This window comes from Pongo abelii, chromosome 15 (assembly GCF_028885655.2).
Source record: "Pongo abelii isolate AG06213 chromosome 15, NHGRI_mPonAbe1-v2.0_pri, whole genome shotgun sequence".
NCBI lineage: Eukaryota > Metazoa > Chordata > Mammalia > Primates > Hominidae > Pongo > Pongo abelii.
Window position 1 is genome coordinate 99556837 of NC_072000.2, and position 27532 is coordinate 99584368.

General features: G+C 43.7%; 2 protein-coding genes across 7 annotated transcripts in view; one reads left to right on the top strand and one right to left on the bottom strand.

Moving 5' to 3' along the window:
- Positions 1-3781, bottom strand: part of DICER1 (dicer 1, ribonuclease III) — a 71767-nt gene extending 67986 nt beyond the window's left edge. For 2 of the 6 annotated variants that reach the window (XM_009249456.4, XM_054530473.2), the window contains exon 1: positions 3059-3195. The gene's annotated coding sequence lies outside the window, so the exon portion shown is untranslated. Of the gene's footprint in view, positions 1-3058; positions 3196-3219; positions 3337-3759 lie in introns of those variants that run through there. The other 4 variants (XM_024231631.3, XM_024231630.3, XM_024231633.3 and 1 more) reach the window with 4 other exon arrangements.
- LOC100938066 (translation initiation factor IF-2) lies at positions 1122-27532 on the top strand. The gene is made up of 3 exons (XM_054530477.2): positions 1122-1129; positions 2565-4828; positions 27104-27532. Exons 1-2 carry the CDS (start codon positions 1122-1124, stop codon positions 3412-3414), a joined length of 858 nt encoding a protein of 285 aa, XP_054386452.2. The 3' UTR covers positions 3415-4828; positions 27104-27532.

The following is a 27532-nucleotide window of genomic DNA, read 5'->3' on the forward strand; positions in this document are numbered from 1 at the left end:
AGGAACCAAGATCGTAAAAAGGAGTCAATCCTGGGCTTCAGAGAGATTACAGATTTTACTGACAGAGAGGAGTTGTTTATAGGAAATTATCACTGCTTGGAGGAACCCTGAGAAAACTCATACTGCAATAAATTCTGAGTCTAGTCTAGTGTTTTGATGATCAAGAAACAATGTGACCACTTTGAGGTATATGTCTAAAAGAAGGGAAAGCATGGACTCCAATGAATTATTTGTATACCTATGTTCACAGCACCATTATTCACAGTAGCCAAAAGATGGAAGCTACCCAAGTGGCCATGGACAGATGAATGGATAAACAAAATGCAGTATATTCATACAATGAAATACCATTCAGCTTTTCCAAGGAAGGGAATTCTGACATCTAAATCATCAGAGATGAGCCGTGGAGACACTATGCTGGGTAAAATAAGCCAGACACAAAAGAACAAATACTGTATGACTCCACTTACTTGAGGTTTCTCCAGTAGTCAGTGATAGGAAGTAGAATGGTGGTTCCCTGGCATTGAAGGTAGGATGGAATGAGGAGTTAGTGTTAATGAGGACAGTTTGAGTTGGGAAAGACGAAAAAGTATAGAGATGGATGCTGGTAATGACTAAAAACAACGTGAACGTACTGTATGCGAGCTAGTTGTACACTTAAAATGGTTCAACGTTGTGTTATGTATATTTTACCATGCCAAAAAAAAAAAAACCAACTATCTGAAATATTCAAATAACCATTCATTCACCTGAACATTTAAGGTCAGACACAGCATCATTCACTCCACAAGTCTTAACTGAGGAGTCACTACACGTGATGCAGCCCTGAAATCCATTTGGAACAGTAATGCAATACAAAAAGCATGCCTCCGAAGATTCTGAAACCAAACCACAATTCGATCTCGGCTCTGCCACTTCGAGATTCCTAACTTGGGGTACTAATCACTGACTCTTAGTTTCCTTGCCTGTAAAACAAGGACAATATTGAGTTGATCGCAGGGTCACAGTGAGGATTAGAAGAGAATGTACGTAGAACCTGAAACATCTTGGCGCATAACAAGGAGGCCCTCAATAACACGTTTCCCTTATCTCCTTTGCCATTAGCAAATGGAAACGCGACCATGACATGGTAGGGTCGCAAGTGAGAGAATGTCTACCAAATATCTACCTTCTCAAATGAAACAAGCACCTCACATGTCAGATAGTGGTAGAGAATAAAACATCCCAACGCCATAAGTCACCCTCTCTAGAAGATAGCACTACAAGCACTGTACAACCCACTATATGACAAAATCACTGCCAAATAAGAATCATGAGCCACATCAAAAGACAATGTCTTCTAAAACCAAGACAATAAAGCTCAATAATAGCAAAACAACCCAGTTACCCAACTCACACACTGAGCCACGGGCAAAATACAACAGTCAGGGCTTACCCTTCAAACATGAGATGGAAGCATAAAAAGTAAAGCAGGCCCTTACTAAAAAGGATTGTAGGAAAATGTCTTTTCTCCCCAAATTAAAATGGACTAACTGTTCTTTTCTTAAAACAGCATTTTGGTGCCGTGAGTAAATCTATAAACCTAAGTTACCATGATCAATGTTTATAGTGACCATGTTAAAAGCAATCTTTAGTTTTTTGGTTTTTTTATCTATTGAGTTTTATGGAATATGCCCTTAAATGAAGTTTTGAAATAATTATATATGTATGTATGTCCATGCATATAGCACACATTACATATAATACACACGTGCCACAGGTAGCTTTAAAGTAGACTTTGCAAAATAAACTGGCTATTCCAGAACCTAATTTCCAAAGATATCAATAATATTGAAAATTACTATTCTCTAGGACCTGGCTTATCCCGAACCCATCTTTTAATAAACTGAGTTTTTTGGTGAGGATGTATATTTTTATTTAGAAAACTTAACGTTTACACCAATACATTTTCAATATAGCTAACCTGTTTTAAAAGCACATTTTTAACAATATTTTCCGAGTTACTTAAATCCTAACCTGAGTCCTTTTCCACTGTTTGAAAACAAGCACCACGAAGACACCTGGCAATCAAGATTGTAAAGATTCAGAATATTCGAAGACAGAAGCACAGGCGTCCAAGTGATCCTCTTTCATCAGATGAATGTTTTTAAAACCTGAAAGTCCTAAGAACACTTACTTATGGTGTAGACCAGTAACGTGTCCCTTTAACCACAACTCTCTCCACAAAAGCACGAAGTGAACACTACATACCAAGGACCCTCCACTCATCGCCACGTTTCCGCGGATCCTCAGGTTCCTAAGGACACACTCAGTGGTTTGCTGGCTCTGACCTCCAGGCAGAGCCAACAGGGCAACTCAGCTTTTCTGGACAACCTACATAAATCTGATGTGCTAACTTAAAACATACACTGATTTCCCCAAAATCAAAAACCCTGAAGAAAGGGTCCTCCGCAGGGTCTAGGCATTTTGGCACAAAAACATCTGAGGGGAGAGGCAAAAGAATGATCTCGGCCCCTGCCCGCCCCCCGGGGCCCCAATCTCGTTCCCTGACAGTAATCACACAGGACCCTCCCGGGAGGGACCGAGAGCCCAGCTTCGTCCCCTCCGGGCTCGGCGCAGCGGCCCCATCAGAGGAGGGCCCCAGGGTGCTCCGGCCGGTCAGGCGCGCGTCTCCACCTCCGCTGCTCCCGCGCCACTTTTGCGCGCGTGACGGGACCTGTCAAGAGCCCCAGGCCTCGCCAGGCCGGGGAGTGGGCAGGCGCCGGCATCCCCCACCACGCCACGGCGGCCCGGAAAGTCTCCCAGGGCTGCCTCGCGGGGAGGCGCCGGGGTCCGGGCCCAGGAGCAGAGCCGAGGCGGGCAAACGCCGGGTCCACAGGCCGCGCTGTGCGGGACGACGAGGCAGGCGAGGCCGCGCCCTTCGTCAGCGCCCGCCAGGCCCAGACGCGCGGCTCGGGCCTATGGCCGGCACGCGGGCCTCGGTGCGGAGGCGGGAGCGCGGCCAGGCGACCCGCTCCCCGCCCCGGACACAAAGCTGCTCCGCGGGAGCCCGCCTCACCTGCAGCACGGGGCGCCGCAGGCCTTCAAGAACCATCGGACCCCGCTCCGGCGCGCGCGTCACAGCCCAGGCCTCCCGGAGCCGCCCGGCGCCGCCGCCCCCGCCGCCATTTCCTCGCGCTCGCCGTCGCCTCGTCCCCGCTGTCAGGTTACTCCATTCACCTGGGCCTGCAGCAGCCTGCGCCGCGCCTCCGCCTCGACCCCTCCTGCCGGCGCCTGCGGAGACTGCGCAGCGCCCGGCTGGCCCGCAGCCCGCGCACGGCCCGCGGCAACGGCGCACAGCCGCTTGGAGAATCCCACTGGCTCCCGCACCGCCCCTCCGCGCCCCCACGCTCCGCTAGCCCCGTGGCGGCATGAGAGCGAGCCTGTGATTGGACAGGGCCTGGCGGTGAAAGGTTAATCCTGGCCCCCCAGCCACTCAGGAGCAGGGAGACAGCGGGCGCGCGCGCGGAGGCTGAGGCGGTGTTTGCGGCCCAGCGCCGGGACTGGACCTTGGCGTTCGGCCGCAGTTGCCCGGCGTCTTTGGGGCCCTCGGGTATCCGCGCGCCGAGGCCAGCTAAGTTTGGCAGACTCTCTGAGCTCTCGGAATTCGACTGCCTCCATTGTTGCTCCTTCTGGCACCCACAGACCGTAACGTGGCCGTAATTGTTTCCTGGAGAGCTTAGCTTCCTTCTGAGCACCTCCCTCCCTTTTTTAAAGTACCTTCCCACTCGCCTGCGTTTCCTCGCGTTGGTGGTGCAGGGGCCTCCGCATTTGGGGAAATAACAAACACCCACTTTCCGCCCCCTACCCCAACCGGGATCCCCAGATAATGAGAAATAGACGGTGGCCCTCTGTATGTACGCTGTTCATTTGCATAGGTCGGAACCGCCCACCACAGCTTCTAGCTAGGAATTAAAATATCAGTGGGAATTAAATAAGTGGCTGGCTTAAAGAACATCGTGTTAATTTATCCCCAAATGTAGACATCTCTTCAGTGGACTCCCTGATAGGCCGGTTTGCTCCAGGTGAGGTGTGCTCACAGCAACTGCAACCGTGTGTCTTTCAGCCCATGGGCGTGAGCAGAACCTACTATGCGCCCCTGCTGCCTGGGCTGTGCTGTTCAGTTTGGGGCCACCAGCCCCACATGGCTCCTGAGGACTTAAAGTATGGCTAGTCGGAATCGAGATATATGCATTCTTTACCAAATAATGTTCCAAAAATTGTTACATGTTGAAGTGATCAACTTTTTTCATATATTGGGATAAAAGTTTTGTTTATTTTTTAGTGTGGGTTCTACAAAATTTTAAATGTCATCTGTGGCCTGCATTATATTGCCATTGGGCAGGCTGATCTAGGGCTTGCATGCCTGTGATCCTTAGGTGCACCCTGTGAGGTAGGTGCTTTAACTGTGTGCACATTGTGAGGTAGGTGCTGAAACTGCTTCCTATTTTTTTTTCTTTCTTTTGAGACGGAGTCTCGCTCTGTCGCCAGGCTGGAGTGCAGTGGCGCGACCTGGGCTTACTGCAATCTCCGCCTCCCAGGTTCAAGTGATTCTCCTGCCTCAGCCTCCCGAGTAGCTGGGATTACAGGGGCGTGCCACCACACCCAGCTAATTTTTGTATTTTTAGAAGAGACGGGGTTTCACCATGTTGGCCATGATGGTCTGGATCTCTTGACCTTGTCATCCGTCCGCCTTGGCCTCCCAAAGTGCTGGGATTACGAGCATGAGCCACCGTACCCAGCCTGCTTCCTGTTTTAACAAATGAAGAAATGGAGTAACTTCCAGCAAGTAAGTAGCCAGTAAGTGAACAACTGAGATTTGAACCCAGGTAGGCTGGCTTTGAGGCTGGTGTGCTCAGTCATTGCTGTGCTAAAATTTTGATAATATATTTACTATGAATTGGCTTAAAGTTTCACTTGAAGATAGCATATTCATAGGCAAAATTAGGAAGTAGGATGCTCCTGGCACACCTATGTATTTAAAAAAGTAGTTTCTTATATGTCAAGCACGGTGAGCATGTCATACCTTTAAGTCCCCAGTCATACATATAAGGCTTTCTTTGTAGCTAGGAATTAAAATATCGGTGGGAGTTAAATAAGTGGCCGGCTTAAAGAACATCGTCTTAATTTATCCCCAAATGTAGACATCTCTTCGGTGGACTCCCTGATAAGCCTTTATGAGAAGGACAGCATCTCAGTATGGGGGTAGGCACTGGGCTCTGTTGGCAGTGGGAATTTGTGGGCTCGTACAACTTCAGCCCCTCTGGTTGTCCTCTTGCAATCTGTCAAGACTAGCCAGGCTGCTTGTTCCATCAGCAGGTTTACCTGATTTATTTATTTTTTTATTTTTATTTTTTTTAATTTTATTTATTTTTTTTTTCTTTTTTGAGGCAGAGTTTCACTCTTGTCGCCCAGGCTGGAGTGCAATGGCGCAATCTCGGCTCACTGCAACCTCTGCCTTCTGGGTTCAAGCGATTCTTCTGCCTCAGCCTCCCGAGTAGCTGGGTTACAGGCATGTGCCACCACGCCTGGCTAATTTTTGTATTTTCAGTAGAGACGGGGTTTCACCATGTTGGCCAGGCTGGTCTCGAACTCCTGACCTGCCTTGGCCTCCCAAAGTGCTGGGATTACAGGCATGAGCCACCGCGCCTGGCCGGTTTATCTGATTTTTATCAATTTCAGTTTTTATTTTTAAAATAAATAGTATATCTATATTATTTATCAGAAAGCCTATAAAAGATACACAGTGGAAAAGGATCTCCCTCACACCTGTCCTAGTGTCACAAATAGGTGACCACTGTTTCCTGCTCATTCTTCAAAATGTTTATGTATATATGAGCCAAGACATACCCTTTGTGTTCCTTGTTTAGAAAAATGCCAGCATGCCATACATATTTACTCCACCTTGTGTTTTTTACTTAATGTGTCCAGAGGGCCTGTTTATAGTAATACACAGAGAGCTCCTTGCTGTTTTTTTCAACCCCCTTAACATATTATTGCAGGTATATCCATACCATAATTTACCAGTTCTCTATTGATGGACATTTAGACTTTAAGTCTTTTGGAATTAAATGTTGATCCATTTGGAATCGATTTAATATATAGGGTGAGGTATAGATCCAAATTAATTTGTCCAGGTGGCTACACAGTCATTTATTGAGCAGTTCACTTCTGGACACTCTATCCATTCTAATGGTGTATCTATTCATGCTCCACTTGCTGGTTTGTTTTAAATCCAGAGACGTAAAATCTTGTAAGGGATATTGTTTCACACTTTGTTTGAATCACTAGAAATCTTAAAGCCTATATTTCAGCCCATGTTAAGCAACAGTATAGTACCATGTGGTATGCATTTTCTATGGGCTAATTTTTATTTTCCCTTAGCCCCGATTATTTCCACAATTTGGTTTATTTTTTGTAGAACAAGCCAGGATTTAAATATACCTTTAAGACTCTCTGTTTGCAAGTAACAGAAACCAACGTGAACTAGCGCAACCAAAAAGGGAGAATTTGTCATAATGATATAGGTGCTTCTCACAAAAGCCCAGAACGGGAATACAGCCACATCTTAGCAAAAACTAGAACCAGTCATTGAAAAGCTTCCAGGAACCCAGAAGGTACTCTCTGTGCCCGTCCTCTGTGATTGTTTTCTATGTATCTCTGCTAACTTGTTCTGTCTGCTTTTCCATCTGCATGGGAGAATATAGTCGCTCCCATATTGGACTGGGCTGTCAGCTCAGTGGGGAGTCTGAGCCCAAACAAGGAAGCTGGGGCAGCAGCCCTGCAAGGCCAGACAGCTGATTACATACAGGAGAACTACACAAAGAAAAACTATATTGAGGGTAATGGGAGCCAGATTTCTCCCTGTTGGAGAAGGGAGTTACAAGTACAGAAAGAAGAAAAGCAAGAAGTTTGTGTGATTGGTTTGGAATTGGAGATATTCATGTAAAGTCATGGTTCTTAATACATGTAGATATAAAAATAAATATAAATGTAAAAGTGTGTGTATATATATATATTTTGTGAGATTTTGAAATATATATTTGGTCTTTGACCTCATTTTCTGGTGTACAACTCCTAAATTTCTTACAAACACCGAAGTGATGTCTTTTGTATGCTAATGAGTTAGCTGGTGGCTGGGAGCCCCTAGGTAGCTTCAGGATGGGGTTGGTCATCAGAAAGACCAAGGCAGGATCAAAGGGTTGGACCTTCAGCCTATCCCCAACTTCTTGGAGAAGAGAAGGGTTGAAGGTCAGGTTATCACCAGTGGCCAATAGTTTAATCAGTCATGCCTTATGTAATGAAGCCTGCATAAAAACCCATGAGGACAGGGTTGGAGAGCTTCTAGATAGCTGAACACCAGGAGGTTCCTGGGAGGGTGGTGCATCCAGGGAAGGCATGAAAGGTCTGAGCCCCTTCTCCCATACCTCGTCCTATTTATCTTTTCATCTGTATTGTTTGTAATATCTTTTGTAAACATAAGTGTTTGCCTGAGTTCAGTGAGCTGCTCTAGCAAATTAATCTAACCCAAGAGGGGGTCATGGGAACCACAATTTGAAGCCTGTCAGAAGTTCTGGAGGCCCAGACTTGGGACTGGTCAGTGGCCAGGGACAGAGTGGGACAGTTGTTGGGGATGTCTTGGGGAGTGAGCCTCAACCTGTGGGATCTGATGCTATCTCCGGGTTAGAAGGGAATTGGAGGACACCCAGTAGGTGTCTGCTGCAGAATTGATTGCTTGCTTGGTGTGCGGGGAAACGCCCCCCAACATTTGGTCACTGAAGTCTTCTTTGTTAATTGTTGAGGGTGAGGGAATAGGGTGTGTAATTTTTCCACAGTCAGTTATATATACACACACACACATATGTCTATAAATGTATTTACTTATATTTCCTAGGCCTAACCAGTGAGAAGGTCTTGGTGCAGCAACACCACATTAGCCAAGAGAACACCTAACACCTATCTCTAAACACCATTCTCCATGAAAACCAGGGCTCTTTAGAGAAATGGCTGATTTTAGGGTTGGGCCAGAGAAAGTATAGTATGAGACTGGAACATCTTGTGCTAGAAAGTGTGGAAATGCTCAAGAAATGGTGGAGACAGTTCAAAAGGACAAAGCAATCAGCTTGAAAGGGCTCCTGTTGGCCAAATCTGGGACAATTTGAACATCAAAATAAATCACAGTAGCAGGAGATTATATCCCATGGGTTAAAATGGGATCTGTAAGTCCACACGTCCAAAAAAAAAAAATAAATGGCAATAAAGAGCTCTTTAGAATAGAATCCAATAATACATTTAGAAAAAAGAATGGAATTGTAACCCAGTCATAGGTTCAGCAGCCCACTGCTTGCAGAGCACAATTAACAAGAGTGAGGTCTGCTATAAAGAAAGTAACTTTTTATTCCAAAGCTTAACGTAGGGGGAAAAGTGCAGGTTCGTGCCTTAAGGGTACTGATTTGCTTTTGGGGCAGAAAGCAGAGGCTGTTAAAGTGGGACTTGGCATGAATGGCATGCAGGGGAGGGAGCGGGCAGGTAAGGATCTACATGACTCTCCTTGGCGCTTTATCTACCGGGTGTTTGAGCTGGCACCATCGCAGGCAGAACTAGATTGTAAAGTGGCCATTGTCTGAGATGCTCTCCAAGTGGGACAGAGTTTCCTAGCAAGCATACTTTCGGTTGTAAATTGACTGTTGTCTCTCCAGGCAGTCTCCTGGTGGGAGAGATTTCTGGCTCAGAACCTTCTAAGTAAACACATGGTTAGATAAGCTTGCCCTGTAAGGAGTGTCTGGTGAAGGGAAGGTAAAGATTATAATTGCATTTCTAAGGAACTAAGTAGGAAGTGGGAAAAAGGGGAAAAGGAGAAAAGAAAAAAAATGTTTTAAAACACAATTATCTTTCTCTTAGAAAAATGGGGGTACTTAGTTACAGAATTAGAAAATCACCATTTGGCAGTCATCAGACAAGAAATATCAATGTTTGCTAAATCTAGTGGGGAAAAGTTGAATAAGGAATGAGATACTTACATAGGTTCAAAGCATCTCCCCATGAAATTCTTATTTAAAAAAACAAGAACTTTACAAAAGAGGAATCTAGTAGATATCATCTTACTCGTGACAAAAAAAAAATTAGCATTAATCAGGCTGCACTTTGACCCATTTATCAGTTGCTGAAAGTCATACAGCACTCTAGATACTGACCAGTTGCATCCCCAGTTGTTCTTATCGATAGGATATCCAACTTTAGGATCATGACTATTTAACAGTTGATTTTCATCTCCATTGTTCCTATAGATAGAATCTCTGACATTAAAATCATAAGGTTTTTGCTTAAGGATCAGTTAAGATGTTTTTCAGACCCTGAATTCCACAAGCAGTTTAAAGCACAGGATCAGCATGAGAAGACAGCTTCCTCATCTCCTGCCCTATGACTTCAACCTGCACTGTTCAACCAATGAATGATCTCTGCCCTTCAGCCCACTCCAAAACCCTAAAAAACCCTACCCCAAACTCCTTAAGGAGATGGATTTGAGGTTCCCTCCTGTCTCCCTGTTCTGTGACACTACGATTAAACCTCTCTGCTGCAGCCTGGTGTCTCCACATGTTGACTTGCCAAATGCATTGGGCACTGGACCAATTATGGTTACAACCTTATCAAGTGCTGACAAGGGTATAGTACAACTGGAACTCACATACGTTGCTGATGGGAATGCAGATGCTGTAACCACTTTGGAAAACAGTTTGGCAGTTTCTTATCAAGTTAAGATATACTTTCCATATAACCTAGTATATTGTCTCTCTGGAGAACCCTGATACACACATATATACATATATGTATATGTAGATACACACATACACGTGTGTGGATGTACACATAGACATGTGTGTGGATATACATATATACACGTGTATATGTGGATATGCACATGCATGTGTGTGTGGATTACATATATACATGTCTACATATACAATGTTTGTGTATATACATGTATATGTATATGTGTATGTAGATATATGTGTGTTTGTGTGTATGTGTATGAAAGTGAATTTATTAGGGAGAATTGGTTCCCATGTTCACAAAGGTGAAGTCCCACAATTAGGCAAGCTGGAAAATGAGAGAAGCCAATAGTGTAACTCAGTCCAAGTGTGAAAGCCTCAAAACCAGGGAAGCCAACACTACAGCCCCCATTCTGAGGCTGAAGGTCTGAGAGTCCCTGGGAGGCTGCTAGTGTAAGTCCCAGAGCCCAAAGGTTGAAGAACCTGAAGTCTGATGTCCAAGGGTGAGAGGAAGAAAAGTCTTGCTCCAGAAGCGTGAGAGAGCAAAAAAGGAAAGCCAAGCAAGCTGAATGTCCCTTTTCTTCCACCTGCTTTATTCTAGCCACATCCCAATGTGATTGGATGGTGCCCACCCACATTGAGGGCTGGTCTTTCTCTTTCAGTCCACTGACTCACATGCCAGTCTCCTCTGGAAACAACTCATGGACACACCATGAGTTGTGGACACACTCAGAAACAGTGTGTCACCAGTCACCTAGGCATTCCCAATCCAGTCAAGTTGACGACTAATATTAACCATCACACCTAGCATTCCTACTCCTAGACATTTACCTAAAAGAAATGAAGCCAAAAACTAGAAACAACGCCAGTATCTATCAGTTGGCAAATGGAAAACAACTTGTGTCACATCCATATAATGGGACACTGTGCAGCAATAAAAAAGGGATGAACTACTGGTATATGGAACAACACAGTTGAGTCTTATAAGCAAAGTGAAAGAAGCCAGACACAAAGGATTATATAATGTAGGATTCCATTTCTATGAGTTTCTGAAAACAAGCAGAGCTATAGGGAAAGAAATCAGATGTGTAGCTTTAGGGGTTATAATGGGGAAAATCTTTTTGGGGTGATAAAAATGTCCTATTTCCTGATTGTGCCTGGTTGTTACACACTGCAAACATTTGTCAAAACTCATTGAACTATACACTACATTTTACAGAATTCAAATCAGACTTCACTAATCCTGATTTCAAACCAAAATCTATGACTCTCCAGTGGAGCTCACTTACATTTTCAGGGTCACCCTAGGCTCTGGGCAAGTAATGCACCAATCACCTTTGCCTCACGTCTCATTGACTTGGACATGAAACCCATCTTCCCTCCATTCTCCAGTATGCTCATTCATGCTAAGATAACACTTACTAAAAATGCAAGAGGATATTAGGAAGGCAGGATAGGAAGAAGAAGGAGAGTTTGCCTTGTATCAACGAACACAACTTAAGTAAAATAGAAGGTATTGTTCTCAAAGTGTCTTCTGGACCCCATCATGGTAGAGTTCCTCTGTGACTTCACCTTGCTTCTCTTTCTTCCACTCTCCTCTTTGGTAATTACTTGTTTATTCATTTATTGTTTTTTCATCTCCTGGAGGCTGAGAATAAAAGTTTGTACCTCTGCCCTCCCAGAACAATGGGTATTCGTTTTGTTCTGCTGCTGTAACAAAAAAAAAACCCCAGAAACAGTCCGGATTGATCAACTCTAACTATTACACAGGCTTTTGAAAACTGGCCAGTCATTGACAACCCCAACTTTCTGAGACAGCCAATTAGCAAGTCTCAGCCCAATAACCATGCTTCCATAGCTAATGATCAGTCAATCTGTAGATATTCCTGTTTCTGAAAATCCAGCAATCCCTGAACTCTAAACTTCCTAAATACCTATTTAGGATGTGCAATGTGCTTTAATTAGAAAGACTGTATGATATAGTTTGGATGTTTGTCCCCTCCAAATCTCATGCTGAAATGTGATTCCCAGTGTTGGAGGTGGGGCGTGGTGGGAGGTGATTGGATCATGGTGGGTGGGGGGGTTCCTCGTGAATGGTTTACCCATTCCCTAGGTGATGAGTGAGTTCTCACTTGGTTCATGTGAGATCTGGTTGTTTAAAAGAGTTTGGGACCTTCACCTTCTCCCTCTCTTGTTCCCATTCTCACCATGCGACACACTGGCTTCCCTTCACCTTCCACACTGATTGAAAGCTGCCTGAGGCCTCACCAGAAGCCCAGTAGATGCTGGCACCATGCTTGTACAGCCTGCAGAACTGTGATCCAGTTAAACCTTTTTCTTTATAAATTACCCAACCTCAAGTATTTCTTTATAGCAATGCAAAAATGGACTAATACAGAAGATCAGTAGTAAGGAGTGGGGCATTACTATAAAGACAGTTGAAAATGTAGAAGTACCTTTGGAGCTGGGTAACAGGCAGAGGTTGGAAGAGTTTGGAAGGCTGAGAAGAAGAGAGAAAGATGAGGGAAAGTCTGGAACTTCGTAGAGACTTGTAAAGTGGTTATGACCAAAATGCTGATAGAGATATGGACAGTGAAGGCCAGGCTGAGGAGGTCTCAGATGGAAATGAGGAAATTATTGAGAACTGGAATGAAGGTGACCTATGTTACATCCTAGCAAAGAGCTTGGCTGCATTGTGTCCACATCCTAGGAATCTGTGGAAGGTTGAAATTAAGAGTGATGACTTAGGTTATTTGGCAGAAGAAATTTCTAAGCAGCAAAGCATTCAAGAAGTGGTGTGGCTGCTTCTAACAACCGACTATCAGATATGGGAGCAAAGAAATGACTTAAGTTGGAACTTATATTTAAAAGGAAACCAGAGTGTAAAAGTTTGGAAAATGTGCAGCCTGGCCATGTGGCAAAGAAAGAAAAAGTGTTTTCAGCAGATGAATCTAACCACTTGCTAGACTGATTTGCATAAATAAAAGGGAGCTAAGTGCTAATATCCAAGACAATGGGGAAAAGGCCTTGGAGGCCTTTCAAAAATCTTCCAGGCAGCCCTTTCAAATGCCCAGAGGCCTAGGAGGAAAGAATGGTTTCAGGGGCCAGGCCCAAGACACTTCTGCCCAGCACAGCCTCAGGATGCTACTCCTGGCATCCTGGCCACTCCAGCTACAGCTGTAGCTCAAGGGACTCCAGGTACAGCTTGGGCTATTGCTTTGGAGAGCGGAAGCCACCATAAGCCTTGATGGCTTCCACGTGGTGTTAAGCCAGCAGGTGGACAGAGTGCAAGAGTGAAGGAGGCTTGGCAACTTCCACCTAGATGCCAGAGGATGTATGAGAAAGCCTAGGTGTGCCCAGGCAGAAGCCTGCTGCAGGGCCAGGGTCCTCATGGAGAGCCTCTAATAAGGAAACACCAAAGGGAAACGTGGGGTTGGAGTCCCTCCCAGGGCACTGCCTAGTGGTACTGTGGGAAAGAGGCTGTTGCCCTCCAGACCCCAGAATGGTAGAGCCACCAGCAGCTTGCAAACTCAGTGTGGAAAAGTTGCAGGCACTCAACTCCGATCCATGAGAGCAGTCATGGGTGCTGTACCCTGCAAAGCCACAGGGTAGAACTGCCCAAAGCCTTGGGAGCCCACTCCTTGTGCTAGTGTGCCCTGAATGTGGGACACAAGGTCAAAGGAGATTATTTTGGAGCTTTAAAATATAATGACTTCCCTGCTTTTAGACTTGCATGGGGCCTGTAGCCCCTTTATTTTAGCTGATTTCTCTTTTTTGGAATGGGAATATTACCCAGCATCTGGGTACCACCACTGTATCTTGGAAGTAAAAAACTTGGTTTTTATTTCACAGACTCATAGGTGGAAAGAATGGCTCTCCACATGAGACTTGGGCCTAGGGACTTTTGAGTTAGTGCTGGAAAAGTAAGACTTTGGGGAGCTATTGCAAATGCATTATTATATTTTTAAATGTAAGAAAGACATAAGACTGTGGGGTCCAGGGGTGGAATTATATAGTTTGGATGTGTGTCCTCTCCAAATCTCATGCTGAAATGTAATCCACATGTTGGAGGTGGGGCCTGGTAGGAGGTGATTGGATCATGGAGGTGGATCCTTCACAAACGGTTTAACACCATCTCTTTGATGATGACTGAGTTCTTAGTTCACATGAGATCTGGTTGTATAAGAGTTTAAGGCCCCCTTCTCCCTCTCTTTATTCTGCTCTCACCATGTGATACACTGGCTCCCTCTTCATCTTCCACCATGACTGAAAGCTCCCTGAGGTCTCACCAGAGCCAAGCAGATGCTGATGCCATGCATGTATAGCCTCCAGATCTGTGAGCCAGTTAAACCTCTTTTTTTTATAAATTGCCCAGCCTCGGGTATTTCTTTATAATGATGCAAAATGGGCTAACATACTGTGCCTTGTAAGTACAGATCTTCTTCTTAAGCAAACAATAAATTCAGCCTTTTTATTCAAATACTAAGGGGTGCCCTCTTCCTTGGACAGTTCTCAGTGCCTGCTAACATCCCAAACTAGCAAGGACACACCCACCTTGATCAGATTTAAGGGAATATTTCCCCCAAGAGAGTTCCTTTCCTGGGGGAATTCTGAGTTTCACCTGTTAAAATATTTTTTCTCATTTGATCAATAAGTATTCATTGAGCACTTCCTTTGTATGAGAAATTATCTCAGGGGCTAAAGCTACAAAGTTGAAAAAATAAGATGTCCCTATGTTCATAGAATTTACAGTACAGCAGGAGCAAAATGACAAATAATATCAGTAAAGTTTGATGATTGCTATGATAGCAAATGCACATGGATGGATATGGGGCCACATAACTAGGGGACTCTAACGTAGTCCATGGGGTCAAACAAGGTCTTCCTAAGTAAAGAATCTACCTGTAACACTGAGACCTAAAGTACTAGCAGCCAGGTAAAGGGCACAGAGTGTTCCAGGTAGAAGGAACAGCATGCCCAAAGTCCAAAAGCAAGGAGGTCTGACTTATTCAAAGAAGTCCAGTATTTACCCAATGTAGTGCAAGAGGTAAGAGAGACAGGAAAACAGCACCAAAACACAAAGGAACTCATGTATCATGTTAAGGATTTGCTGTTTCATCTAAAAGAGAAAAGCCATTGAAAGGTATTTAAGTGGAAGGTGTTCAAGCAAAAGGTGATATGATCAGATTTACATTTTTACAAGTTAATTCCAGCCACTGTAGAAAATGGAGGAGAACAAAATTGAGGTGTGTGTTTGCAATAGTGTAAAACAGCGATCCCCAACGTTTTTGGCACCAAGGACCAGTTTTGTGGAAGACAGTTTTTTCACAGAGTAGGGGAGTGTGGTTTCGAGATGAAACTGTTCCACCTCAGATCATCAAGTATTAGAGTCTCATAAGGGATGTGCAACCTAGATCCCTTGCATGGCGCCGTTCACAATAGGGTTCGCGCTCTTATGAGAATCTAATGCTGCTGCTGATCTGACAGGAGGTGGAGCTCAGGTAGTGTGATGGTTAATACTGAATGTCAACTTGATTGGATCAAAGGATGCAAAGTGTTCATCGTGGGTGTGTCTGTGAGGATGTTGCCAAATGAGATTAACATTTAAGTCAGTGGGCTGGGAAAGGCAGACCCACCCTTAATCTGGGTGGGCACCATCTATTCAGCTGCCAGCATGGCCAGAATATAAAAGCAGGCAGAGAAACATGAAAAGGCTAGACTGGCTTAGCCTCCCGGCTTATATCTTTCTCCCATGGTGGATGCTTCCTGCCCCCAAACATCGGACTCCAAGTTCTTGAGCTTTGGGATTCAGACTGGCTTCCTTGCTCCTCAGCTTGCAGACAGCCTATTGTGGGACCTTGTGATCGTGTGTTAATACTTCTTAAACTCATATATATATATATATATATCCTATTAGTTCTGTCCCTCTAGAGAACCCTGATTAATACAAGTAGTAATGTTTGCTCATCTGCCACTCAGCCCTGCTGTACTCAGTTTTGAGCAGGCCATGGACTGGTACCAGTCCATGGCCTAGAAGTTGGGGACTCATGGTGCAAAAGATGTAGTAGTGGCTTTGAGGATAGTTTTAATGGGAGAGAGAAATATCTGAGTCAGAGACATTTGAGCAGTAAACGTGTGAATGTTTTACTCTCTTTTTTTTTTTCGAGATGGAGTCTCACTGTGTTGCCCCGGCTGGAGTGCAGTGGCGCAATCTCGGCTCACTGCAAGCTCCACCTCCCAGGTTCACACCATTCTCCTTCCTCAGCCTCCCAAGTAGCTGGGACTACAGGCGCCCGCCACCACACCTGGCTCATTTTTTGTATTTTTAGTAGAGACGGGGTTTCACCGTGTTATCCAGGATGGTCTCAATGTCCTGACCTCGTGATCCACCCGCCTCGGCCTCCCACAGTGCTGGGATTACAGGCATGAGCCATGACACCCGACCTACTGTCCTTTTTTATAGTTGTGGTTTCAAGGCCCCCAAGACTCTTTATCTTCTAGAAAGTAGAAGATGCAATTAGGGTACAACATTGCCAGGCATTAGAGCTTGGAAATCTGACCAAGGACCTTCTTCATCATAATTAAGATTAACAGTCTTGCCCAGGCGCCGTGGCTCATGCCTGCAATCCCAGCAGTTTGGGAGGCCAAAATGGGCAGATCACTTGAGGTCAGGAGTTCGAGACCAGCCTGGCCAACATGATGAAACCCTGTCTCTACTAAAAATACAAAAATTAGCCAGGTGTGGTGGCGGGCACCTATAATCCCAGCTACTTGGGAGGCTGAGGCAGGAGAATCCCTTGAGCCCAGGAGGCAGAGGTTGCAGTGAGCTGAGATCACGCCACTGCACTCCAGCCTGGGTGACAGAGTAAGACTCTGTCTCCAAAAAAAAAAAGATTAACAGTCTTTGCCAAAGGGGTAAACTTCTTTTGTTGTTGTTATTTGGTTTTGTTTTTAATAAAATAATAAAAACAGCAAAACATAAACCTTAAACTATTCAAATAGCATTTTCAGTTAGAAATAAAATGGAGAAAAATGACAAATGTTATCAATAAAGTTTGATGATTGCCATAATAGCAAATGCACATGGATGGATTTCCTTGGGGAATTCTGAGTGTCACCTGTCACCAGCCAGACATATTCAATGCCTTTTTCACTGTTCCAGATCACAGTTTATCGTGCCACTTTTTAAATGCGTAAAATTAATATTTTTTGGCATCTCCTTTTTTGGGCTGACTCAGACCTATGCTTAGATCCATGGCCTCTGCCCTCACATCAGTACTAACTGACTCACTGTTCTGCAGGTTGTATAGGAGGCATGATGCTGGCATCTGCTTGGCTTCAGGGGAGACCTCAGGAAACTCGGTTATGGTGGAAGGCAAAGGTGGAGTGAGCATCTCACCTGGCTGGAGTGGGGGGGTGGCGGGGCGGGGGGGCAGTGCTCACACTTTCAAGTGACCAGAGGGCTCACTCAATATAGCTACACAGTACCAAGGGGAAATCCTTCCCCATGATCCAATCACCTCCCACCAGGCCTCACCTTCAACAATGGGGATCACAATTCAACACGAGATTTGAGCAGGGACACAGATCCAAACTATATCAAGGACTAAGCCCTCAACCTGTGGGATCTGATTCTATCTTCAGGTGTCAGAATAGAGCTGAACTGGAAGACACCCAGCTTGTGTCGGCTGCAGAATTGATAGCTCGCTTGGTGTGTGGGAAACTATCTCCACAATGGAATAGTATTATTTAGCCATGAAAAGGAGTGAAATTCTGACACGTGCTACAATATGGGTAAACCCTGAAAACATTGTGCTAAGTGAAACAAGCCAGAAAGAGACAAAAGGACAAGTATTTTATGATTCTACTTAACAAGAGGTACCTAGAATGGGCAAATTCATAGATACAGAAGGAGAATGGTAGTGTCAGGGGCTGGACTGAGAAGGAAATGGGGGGTTAGTGTTTAATGGGTACAGAGTTTCAATCTGGGATGATGATGAACTTCTGGAAATGGATAGTGGCCGTGGTTGCACGATGTTTTGAAGGTACTTAATGCCACTAAATTATACACTTAAAAATCATTCAAAGGGTAATTTTTATGTATATTTTCCCATAATAAAAAAAAAAAAATTAGGAGCTGGAAAGCACCAGGGTTTGGCCTTAGCAGAAGTTTCGTGATGAGCTGGATCCCAACGCTTTTGTGAAGAGCTACTTGGGAGGCTGAGAAAAATCACCTGATAGAGTTTAAATCTGTGTTCCCGCCCAAATCTCCTTTTGAATTTTAATCCCCAGTATTGGAGGCAGGGCCTAGTGGGAGGTGATTGGATCGTGGGGGTGGATTTCTCATGAATGGTTTAGCACCATTCCCTCGGTGCTGTCCTCATGTTAGTGAGTGAGTTCTCGCCAGATCCCGCTGTTCAAACTTGCGTGGCCCTTCTCCGCTCTCGTTCTGCTCTTGCTTTCTGCATGTGACGTGCCTGCTCCCCCTTCATCTTCCACCACGATTGTGAGCTTTCTGAGGCCTCTCCAGAAGCCAAGCAGATGCCAGTGTCATGCTTCCTGTACAGCCAGCAGTACTGTGAGCCAATTAAACCTATTTTCTTTATAAATTATTGAGTCTCAGGTCTTTCTTCATAGCAATGAGAGAATGGCCTACCACAACAGCTAACGAAGAACTTGAAAGGATAACAGTGATTCCTAGTGGTTATGGGAGAAGGACACTTTTTCAACTAGACATCCCAGAAAGTAGACTGAATGTGCATCAGAAACAGCCACCTTAATGACTTCTGCATACAAATCCTGGTGTGGCAAGTGTGGGAGATAACAATGAGACCTGGCTGTTGAGGAAATTAACTGGTAATTCAAAAAGCTCTTCTGAAAGAGATGGTTGTGTCTCCTCACCTGCCTCATCATTGTCTAAGCTGCTGAGTGCTTTCTTATGCTTTATGCTTTCGTTGCCTTTTTCCACTGTGTCAGCACGAACCCTGGGTGGTAAGAACTATTTTACTATCTGCATTTTACAGATGAGCTATTTGAAATCTAGGAGGATTTTTAATTTGCTCAAGTTTACACAATCAGTAAGTGTAGGAAAACTGAGTTTCAAAAAAAGATGTTTTGATTCCAGAATATGTTAAAAAGCCAGATTCTTAGGACAAGTCCCAGACAGTCTCACTGAGTAGGTCTGGGGTAAGGCCTGGGACTCTGCAGGTATAAGAAGATCCCTCCAGTAATGCTGATTCAGGTGGCCTCCCATAGACCCCAGTAGTGGAAGCCCTTCTCTGTCCTGCTCCTAGAGCACTTCTGAACCCCCAAGGACTCAGGATGGACAAATATCACTGTGAACCACATCTGAGGTCCCACAGCCATTGCTGCCTTGGGCCATATTTCATCCAAGCAGACACCCTGAATCCCTACTATTTGTGGGCACTGTGTTTATTAGGTACTGGGGCCACTGTGGCAAGTCCTGCTCACAATCCTGGCCCTCCCGGATCTGTGTTCACCCTTTTCTCCCCCTACTGTTTGCTCCTTGAAGACCAGAATCAGATCTTTCATAGTAAACTTTGTTTTCTGAGATTCTGGCCATGGTGACTGGCATGTAATTAAAGCCTTGCAAATCTTAAATACAGTTTGTAGAGGGTGCTTGTTTTTTGTGCTACCTTACCTGCAACTTAACCTTCCTGCCCTTCTCTGCCTTACACATCTTTTACTAGAGGATTGTTCACAAAAGTTTGAAACTTGAATGTATGCAATAAAGAACACATTTTATCATCAGTTTGGTTGCTCTTTGATTATCTACAGGTACAAAATGACCCGAAACATTAGGAGATACCCTGTTATTTCTATTAACCATAAGGAAAAAGAGTTCATTATAAGATATATTTTATCTTTGTAAATTATCATTAATCTTTCAAGATTGGCCAAGGCAAGCAGGTAATTACCAAGCTTCCACCTTACCTGGTCAAGGGCTAACCTGGACTTTGCATTGTCCCATACCCTTTCTGAAAGGCTGCCTACCTTCTTGGTTTGCAAAATATGAAACTCAACCCACAGTCCCTATATAACCTTTTCCCGCTCACCTTTCACAATGAACATTGAACCTATGTTTACCATTTTAAGGTCAACTTCAATTTTGATACTTCCTATAGCATCTACTCAGCCAAGCTGTCCTTCAACCAAAATCTCTTTGATGAGTCTAGAGTTGAGAAAACTGCTCAGGAGAGGGAGAGTGCGGTGGCTTCACTTCAGCTGCCTCTGGGTAGGATGCTGACTCACCCTTGTTCATTGTAGATTCTAGTATCTAAGTGTCTGTCAAAGTCGTTCTGTCATCCCATGGCTGGATCATTTGGCCACTTTCTGAGTCTGAGACACATTATGTTTAATTCAAAAGAAAGATTCTTTTCAAATATTTAATTCATCTTCTTATTCCATTCATTCATTCCTTCATTCTTCAACAAACATCTTTGGAGCACTGGTCATGCTCTAAGACTGCCCTGGAGACTGGCACATAATGGAGCATAAGCCCTAATGTGTCCAGTGGGAGGGTAGGATGTTACGACCCCTAGTTTACCTCTGTCCCCTGCCCTCCCACTGGACTGTGAGCTTCCCTGAGTCACACGGACTTATTCTCCATTGTGACTCCAGTCTCTCAGAGAGTCATAGGCACAAGTTACAAAGGCTTTTTTCTAAGGGTTAATGATCTTAAAATCAGTAAACCAGTTTTTTTAGTGATCTCTGGTAGTTTGCTTAATGTAAAGAAATCTAATTATATAACTTTCCTAAAGGTTATCTATTTAAAAATTCAGCAAAAGATGACTTAGTTTTTGAGATAAATAATAATAGTAGTGATACAGTAATGATAAATAACATGGATAGAGCATTTTTTCCCTTAGAGATGGGGTCTCCCCGTGTGGCCTGGGCTAGAGCGCAGTGCTTATTCACAGGCATGATGATCGTGTACTACAGCCTCGAACTCCTGGGCTCAAACAATCCTCCTGCTTCAGCCTCCTGAGTAGCTGGGACTATAGGCGCATGCCACCACACCCAGCAGACAGAGCACTTTTTATGTGCCATATCTTGTATCAACAGATGGATCATAATCACCTGATCATTTCTTCTCCCGAATCTTATCTTGGTTAAAAGTGGTGCCCAAGTCCAGTTCATGGCCCAGTACGGTCGTGCATCCCACCGGTAAATTTGAACTCTCTCTTGTGAGAGAGAAAATTCTGTTTCCTCCTCTTTGTACTGTTATTGCCTTGTTCTGGTCCTCTATTTCTCTATTTTCCGTCTCTCTAACCTGCAGTCCTAACCTGCTACCATCCACCCTCTCCTTTGTTGCAAGCAAAGGCTATTGCCTGCTGTCCTGTCCCTGCCCTGCATCAAAACTCTCAATGGCTCCCCAGTGTCTGCAGACTTTTTAATCTAGAGTTCAAAGTCTTCAGATGCTGGTTCCTGCTTATGTAACTTCTTGCATTGCTAAGAAGTTAGCCTTCTAACACCTTACTAAGTTTTAGCCACATCAGGCTGCACTGTTTCCTACACACATGATGAAACTTTGCACCTCCATGCAATTGTTCATGCTTTTCCTCTTGCCCACAATGCCCTTCCTCTTTCTGTGCCCTAGAAATCCTGCCATTCTTCAGTGCTTATCTCAACTGGTCTCCTCCTTTGGGAGGTTGTCCCATTCTGTGACCTGATACCGTACTTGCTCCAGACCCTACTCCCTGCAGCAGAAAGAATTTCTTCCTTCTCTCTACTTCCAAGGCACACTACATATACTTTTATTCTAACACTTATCACAGGGTATGGTTTTTCTTGAGTATCCATTTCATCTACCAGACAATAGTTCCTTGAAAGTTCTCTTAGTTCAGAAAATGAAATCTGGCCTGTGCTAGGCACAACTGCTGTAAACAAATGACCTAGTCCTCCAAGGAAAGGGAAGACCCTTTCCTTGCCCTCCAATGGTGGTCAGCCTGGGATAAATGGGAGCACCACTGGCTTCTCCTTACCCTTTCCCCTGCGTTTCCTTTTTCCTGCCCATCTCTCTAACACTTTCCAAACGTCCTTCCCCCACTCATCACTTAATTTTATCCCACTCCAGTGATTATGGTTTTAGGTAAAGCAGAGTAACTCTTTTACACTCTAAAACCTTGGCTTTTCTGAGTCAGCATAAAGTCAGCAGATCACCAAATGTCAGCCTGGACTAGGGGCTGCCCTCATACTGCTCACCTCGGAGCTCCTTGAGGGCAGCATCCTCATGTTAATTATATTTCTATCTCTCAGAGTCTAACAAAAGGCTCTGAGCATGACATCACTTACAAAACTCCTAAATTCATTATGAAAGTAAGTCTGTAAAGGCAAAAGCTGGAGATATCCAATTCAAAGTATTTACAGTAGATGGAGCTATCTATTTCACTGTGGTCCACTCTGTATTTCATGTGTCATGTGAAATTATTAACATTCTGGCAATTAATCAGTTCATACTTTTTGAAGAAGCATATTAAAAACCATGAGACTTGCCCTGTTTATTCTTGTAAGCTATAAGTTGCTAGAAAATATTAAAGAGTTTCCCTAAATATTGTATTGTTATTAAAAGCAATTGATATAAGTAATTGAAGACATTAGAAGCCAGAGATACAATGAAATCTTCAAGACCTCAATAGATGATATGTGCAAAGGACATTTACATCTCCTGTAAGGGCAGCCAACTTACACATGGAGAGGTCAACCCTCCCACTTGTCATCTTTAAAAAGGCAAGAAAATTATTCTTTTACAAATATATTTCTAAGCTATGTTTTCTAAGTTAACCAAAAGTGTAAGTGCCCAAATCTGATAAAGTTCTGTTGGAACTGTTACATTCGTAGTGATGATAATTGGTTTTTGGAATTCAACTTGGTAGGAAAAATAAAAATAATCCTTCTTTTGAACTGCTGTGCTTTTGTTAAGAAATAATCTAAAAGGAAAAACTCAAATTCATGAGGTCATTTGTTACAGCATTTTTTATTGTAAAATATTCAAACAACCGAAATAATAAATATTAAGTGACTAAGTAAAATATTATATTAGAATTATTTGTCATCCTGTAGCCATTAGAATATGTATGCAATCAATTTAGAGATAGGGAAAAATGCTTATGAGTGAGGGGGGGTTGGACCAAACTCAGAATATAATCTTGTATGTATTCTCTGTTAGGCTTTCTAAAAATTATACATAGATAAAACAAGGATTGAATTAAATGGAAAAATTAAAATTGTATATATATATGTTAAGTGATTACTAGTGAAATTTTTTTCTTTTTTCATTATACTTTAAGTTCTAGGGTACATGTGCACAACGTGCAGGTTTGTTACATATGTATACATGTGCCATGTTGGTGTGCTGCACCCATTAACTCGTCATTTACATTAGGTATATCTCCTAATGCTATCCCTCCCCGCTCCCCCAACCCCACAACAGGCCCTGGTGTGTGATGTTCCCCACCCTGTGTCCAAGTGTTCTCATTGTTCAATTCCCACCTATGAGTGAAAACATGCGGTGTTTGGTTTTCTGTCCTTGCGATAGTTTGCTGAGAATGATGGTTTCTAGCTTCATCCATGTCCCTACAAAGGACGTGAACTCATCCCTTTTTATGGCTGCATAGTATTCCATGGTGTATATGTGCCACATTTTCTTAATCCAGTCTATCATTGTTGGACATTTGGGTTGGTTCCAAGTCTTTGCTATTGTGAATAGTGCTGCAATAAACATACGTGTGCATGTGTCTTTATAGCAGTATGATTTATAATCCTTTGGGTATATACCCAGTAATGGGATGGCTGGGTCAAATGGTATTTCTTGTTCTATATCCTTGAGGAATCGCCACAAGGAATCGCCACAAGGTTGTCTTCCACAATGGTTGAACTAGTTTACAGTCCCACCAACAGTGTAAAAGTGTTCTTATTTCTCCACATCCTCTCCAGCACCTGTTGTTTCCTGACTTTTTAATGATCGCCATTCTAACTGGTGTGAGATGGTATCTCATTGTGGTTTTGATTTGCATTTCTCTGATGGCCAGTGATGATGAGCATTTTTTCACGTGTCCATTGGCTGCATAAATATCTTCTTTTGAGAAGTTGTCTGTTCATATCCTTTGCCCACTTTTTGATGGGGTTATTTGTTTTTTTCTTGTAAATTTGTTTGATTTCTTTGTAGATTCTGGATATTAGCCCTTTGTCAGATAAATAGATTGCAAAAATTTTCTCCCATTCTGTAGGTTGCCTATTCACTTTGATGGTAGTTTCTTTTGCTGTGCAGAAGCTCTTTAGTTTAATTAGATCCCATTTGTCAATTTTGGCTTTTGTTGCCATTGCTTTTGGTGTTTTAGACATGAAGTCCTTGCCCGTGCCCATGTCCTGAATGGTACTGCCCAGGTTTTCTTCTAGGGTTTTTGTGGTTTTAGGTCTAAGATTTAAGTCTTTAATCCATCTTGAATTAATGTTTGTATAAGGTGTAAGGAAGGGATCCAGTTTCAGGTTTCTACATATGGCTAGCCAGTTTTCCCAGCACCATTTATTAAATAGGGAATCCTTTCCCCATTGCTTTTCTCAGGTTTGTCAAAGATCAGATAGTTGTAGATATGTGGCATTATTTCTGAGGGCTCTGTTCTGTTCCATTGGTCTATATCTCTGTTTTGGTACCAGTACCATGCTGTTTTGGTTACTGTAGCCTTGTAGTACAGTTTGAAGTCAGGTAGTGTGATGCCTCCAGCTTTGTTCTTTTGGCTCAGGATTGTCTTGGCAATGCGGGCTCTTTTTTGGTTCCATATGAACTTTAAAGTAGTTTTTTCCAATTCTGTGAAGAAAGTCATTGGTAGCTTAATAGGGATGGCATTGAACCTATAAATTACCTTGGGCAGTATGGCCATTTTCATGATATTGATTCTACCTATCCATGGGCATGGAATGTTCTTCCATTTGTTTGTGTCCTCTTTTATTTCCCTGAGCAGTGGTTTGTAGAAAGAAAGGATGATGCTGCTCTAATTCCATGAACATTAGTGCTTGCTTTATTTATTGGGTATTTTTACAGACAGTAGCTCATTTCAGTCCTCGCAGGGGGACTATTTCTTTTAAGCTTTAATCTCTAGAGGTTTAATTTGGTTACTTAAATTTTTTAAATTTTTATGGGTACTAGTAGGTGTATATATTTATGGGGTACATGAGATATTTTGATGGTGGCATACAATGTATAATAATCACATCAGGGTAAATGGGGTATTCATCCCCTCGAGCATTTTTTTTTTATGTTATGAACTTTCCAATTATACTTTGTTATTTTTAAATATACAATAAATTATTGTAGTCATCCTGTTGTGCTATCAAATACTAGATCCTATTCATTCTATCTAACTATATGTTTGTAACCATTAACCATCCCCCACCCCTCCACTACTACCCTTCCCAGCCTTTGGTAGCCATCCTTCTACTCTCTATCTCCATGAGTTCAATTGTTTTGATTTTTAGCCCCCACAAATAAGTGAGAACATGAGAAGTTTGTTTTTCTGTGCCTGGATTATTTCACATAATGTCCTTCAGTTCCATCCACGTTGTTGCAAATGATAGGATCTCATTCTTTTTTATGGCAGAATAGTTTTTCATTGTGTGTATGTACCACATTTCCTTTATCCATTCATCTGTTGATGGACACTTAGGTTGCCTCCAAATCTTGGCTGTTGTGAACAGTGCTGTAATAAACATGGGAGTGCAGAGATGTCTTCAATATACTGATTTCCATTCTTTTAGGTATATACTTGGTAGTAGGATTGCTGGCTCATATGGTAGCTCTATTGTTAGGTTTATTTTTTATTTAAAAAAATTTTTTTTGAGACAGAGTGTCACTCTGTTGCCTAGGCTGGAGTGCAATGGCGCAATCTTGGCTCACTGTAACCTCTACCTCCCAGGTTCAAGTGATTCTCCTACCTCAGCCTCCTGAGTGGCTGGGATTACAGGTGTGTGCCACCACACTCAGCTAACTTTTGTATTTTTAGTAGAGACAGGGTTTCACCATGTTGGCCAGGCTGGTCTCAAACTCCTGATCTCAAGTGATCCACCCGCCTCGGCTTCCAAAGTGCTGGGATTACAGGCATGAGCCACCATGCCTGGTCCTATTGTTAGTTTTCTGAGGAACCTCCAAACCATTCTCCATAGTGGTTGTACTAATTTACATTCCCACCAACAGCATACAAGGGTTCCCTTTTCTCCACATCCTCACCCGCATTCCTTATTGCCTGTCTTTTGGATAGAAGCCATTTTAACTGGGGTGAGATGATATCTCATTGTGGTTTTAATTTGCATTTCTCTGATGATCACTGATGTTGAGCACCTTTTCATATGCCTGTTTGCTATTTTTTTTTTTTTCAGAAATGTCTATTGAGTTCTTTTTCCTATGGGGACTGTTATGATTTGCATTCACAGTTGAGGGAACTGAGGCCTGGGAATGTTGAGACTTTTCAGAGGTCCTAAAAGAATGGACCCCTGAGTCAGGGTGGCAAACGAAGCTCCCCTGTCCAGCTTTCTTCCACATGGCAGGACGTAGGCCTCAGACTGGAACCCTGGCAGTCATTTTTGCCCTGTGGGTCTGTCTGAGCCCTGCCCACCAGAAGCAGCTGCAGATCCCATGGCCCAGGTCACATTCTCTTGGGGGCCACTTCTGGGGACACAGAAGGAAGAATGGTGTGCCACAAACATTCCAGTGGCCCCGGGTTCCTATTCCAACTCTGCCTGCACTATCTTCATTCAATCATTCCTTCCAGCCTCAACCTTCTCATGGGAAGGACGCAACCACCCACCACAAAACTCACTGTGAGAGTCTTGTGATAGTGTAGTATGTTCATAGCCTAGCGCCTGGGAGAGTGCTCAAGAATGGGTAGCTGTGAGCCTGGCAGGTAGTGCACACCTGTAGTCCCAGCTACTCAGGAGGCTGAGGCAGGAGGCTCCCTTGAGCTAAGGAGTTCAAAGCTGCAGTGAGCTATGATCGTGCCATTACACTCCAGCGTGAGCAACAGGGTAAGACACTGTCTCAAAGAAAAAAAAAAAGAAAAGAAATGGTAGTTGCTCTGGGCGAACTCCTTCAGAGGATGGATTTGATCTCATTACCATCTCTAAGCCCCAGACACCCTGCAGGCCTTCCATACAGGTATGTATAAGGAACAAGCTGCCCACATCTGGCCCAACCCCTGACAACCAGGACTTAGACAAATGTCACCAAGGCTGCTAGATGCCTGCTCCCAACCAACAGCCCTTCTCACTTGTAATTCATTTAGCAAAGGTTGGAGCTGAAGGAGTGCCCAGGCTGGGAATGGAGGAAGGACGTGCTCGGGAGAAGGTGAAGATGGGAGAGAAGCAAGATCTTCTGTGTTTGGACCAGGGACACATTTCCATACTCCATAGCAGCTGTGGTCAGTGGCTTAGCTCAGACAAGGAGATGAGAGCCCATGTGTTGTGAGGGTTCTTCTGGAAACTCTGAGAAGGCAGGGGCCACCCTTCACTGCCTCTCTTCCATTCTGCAGCATGGAATATGGATGTGTGGTCTGGATGTACAGACACCATTTTGGACCATAAAGACAAGGACGATTGTCTAAGGATGACACAGCCAGAGCACTGAGAGTGGCGAGAAGGACAGGGGAGCTGCTGTGCCAAGCAGGACTGTCTCTCTTAAGAGAAAAATAAAATTTATTGGTGTTTAAACCATT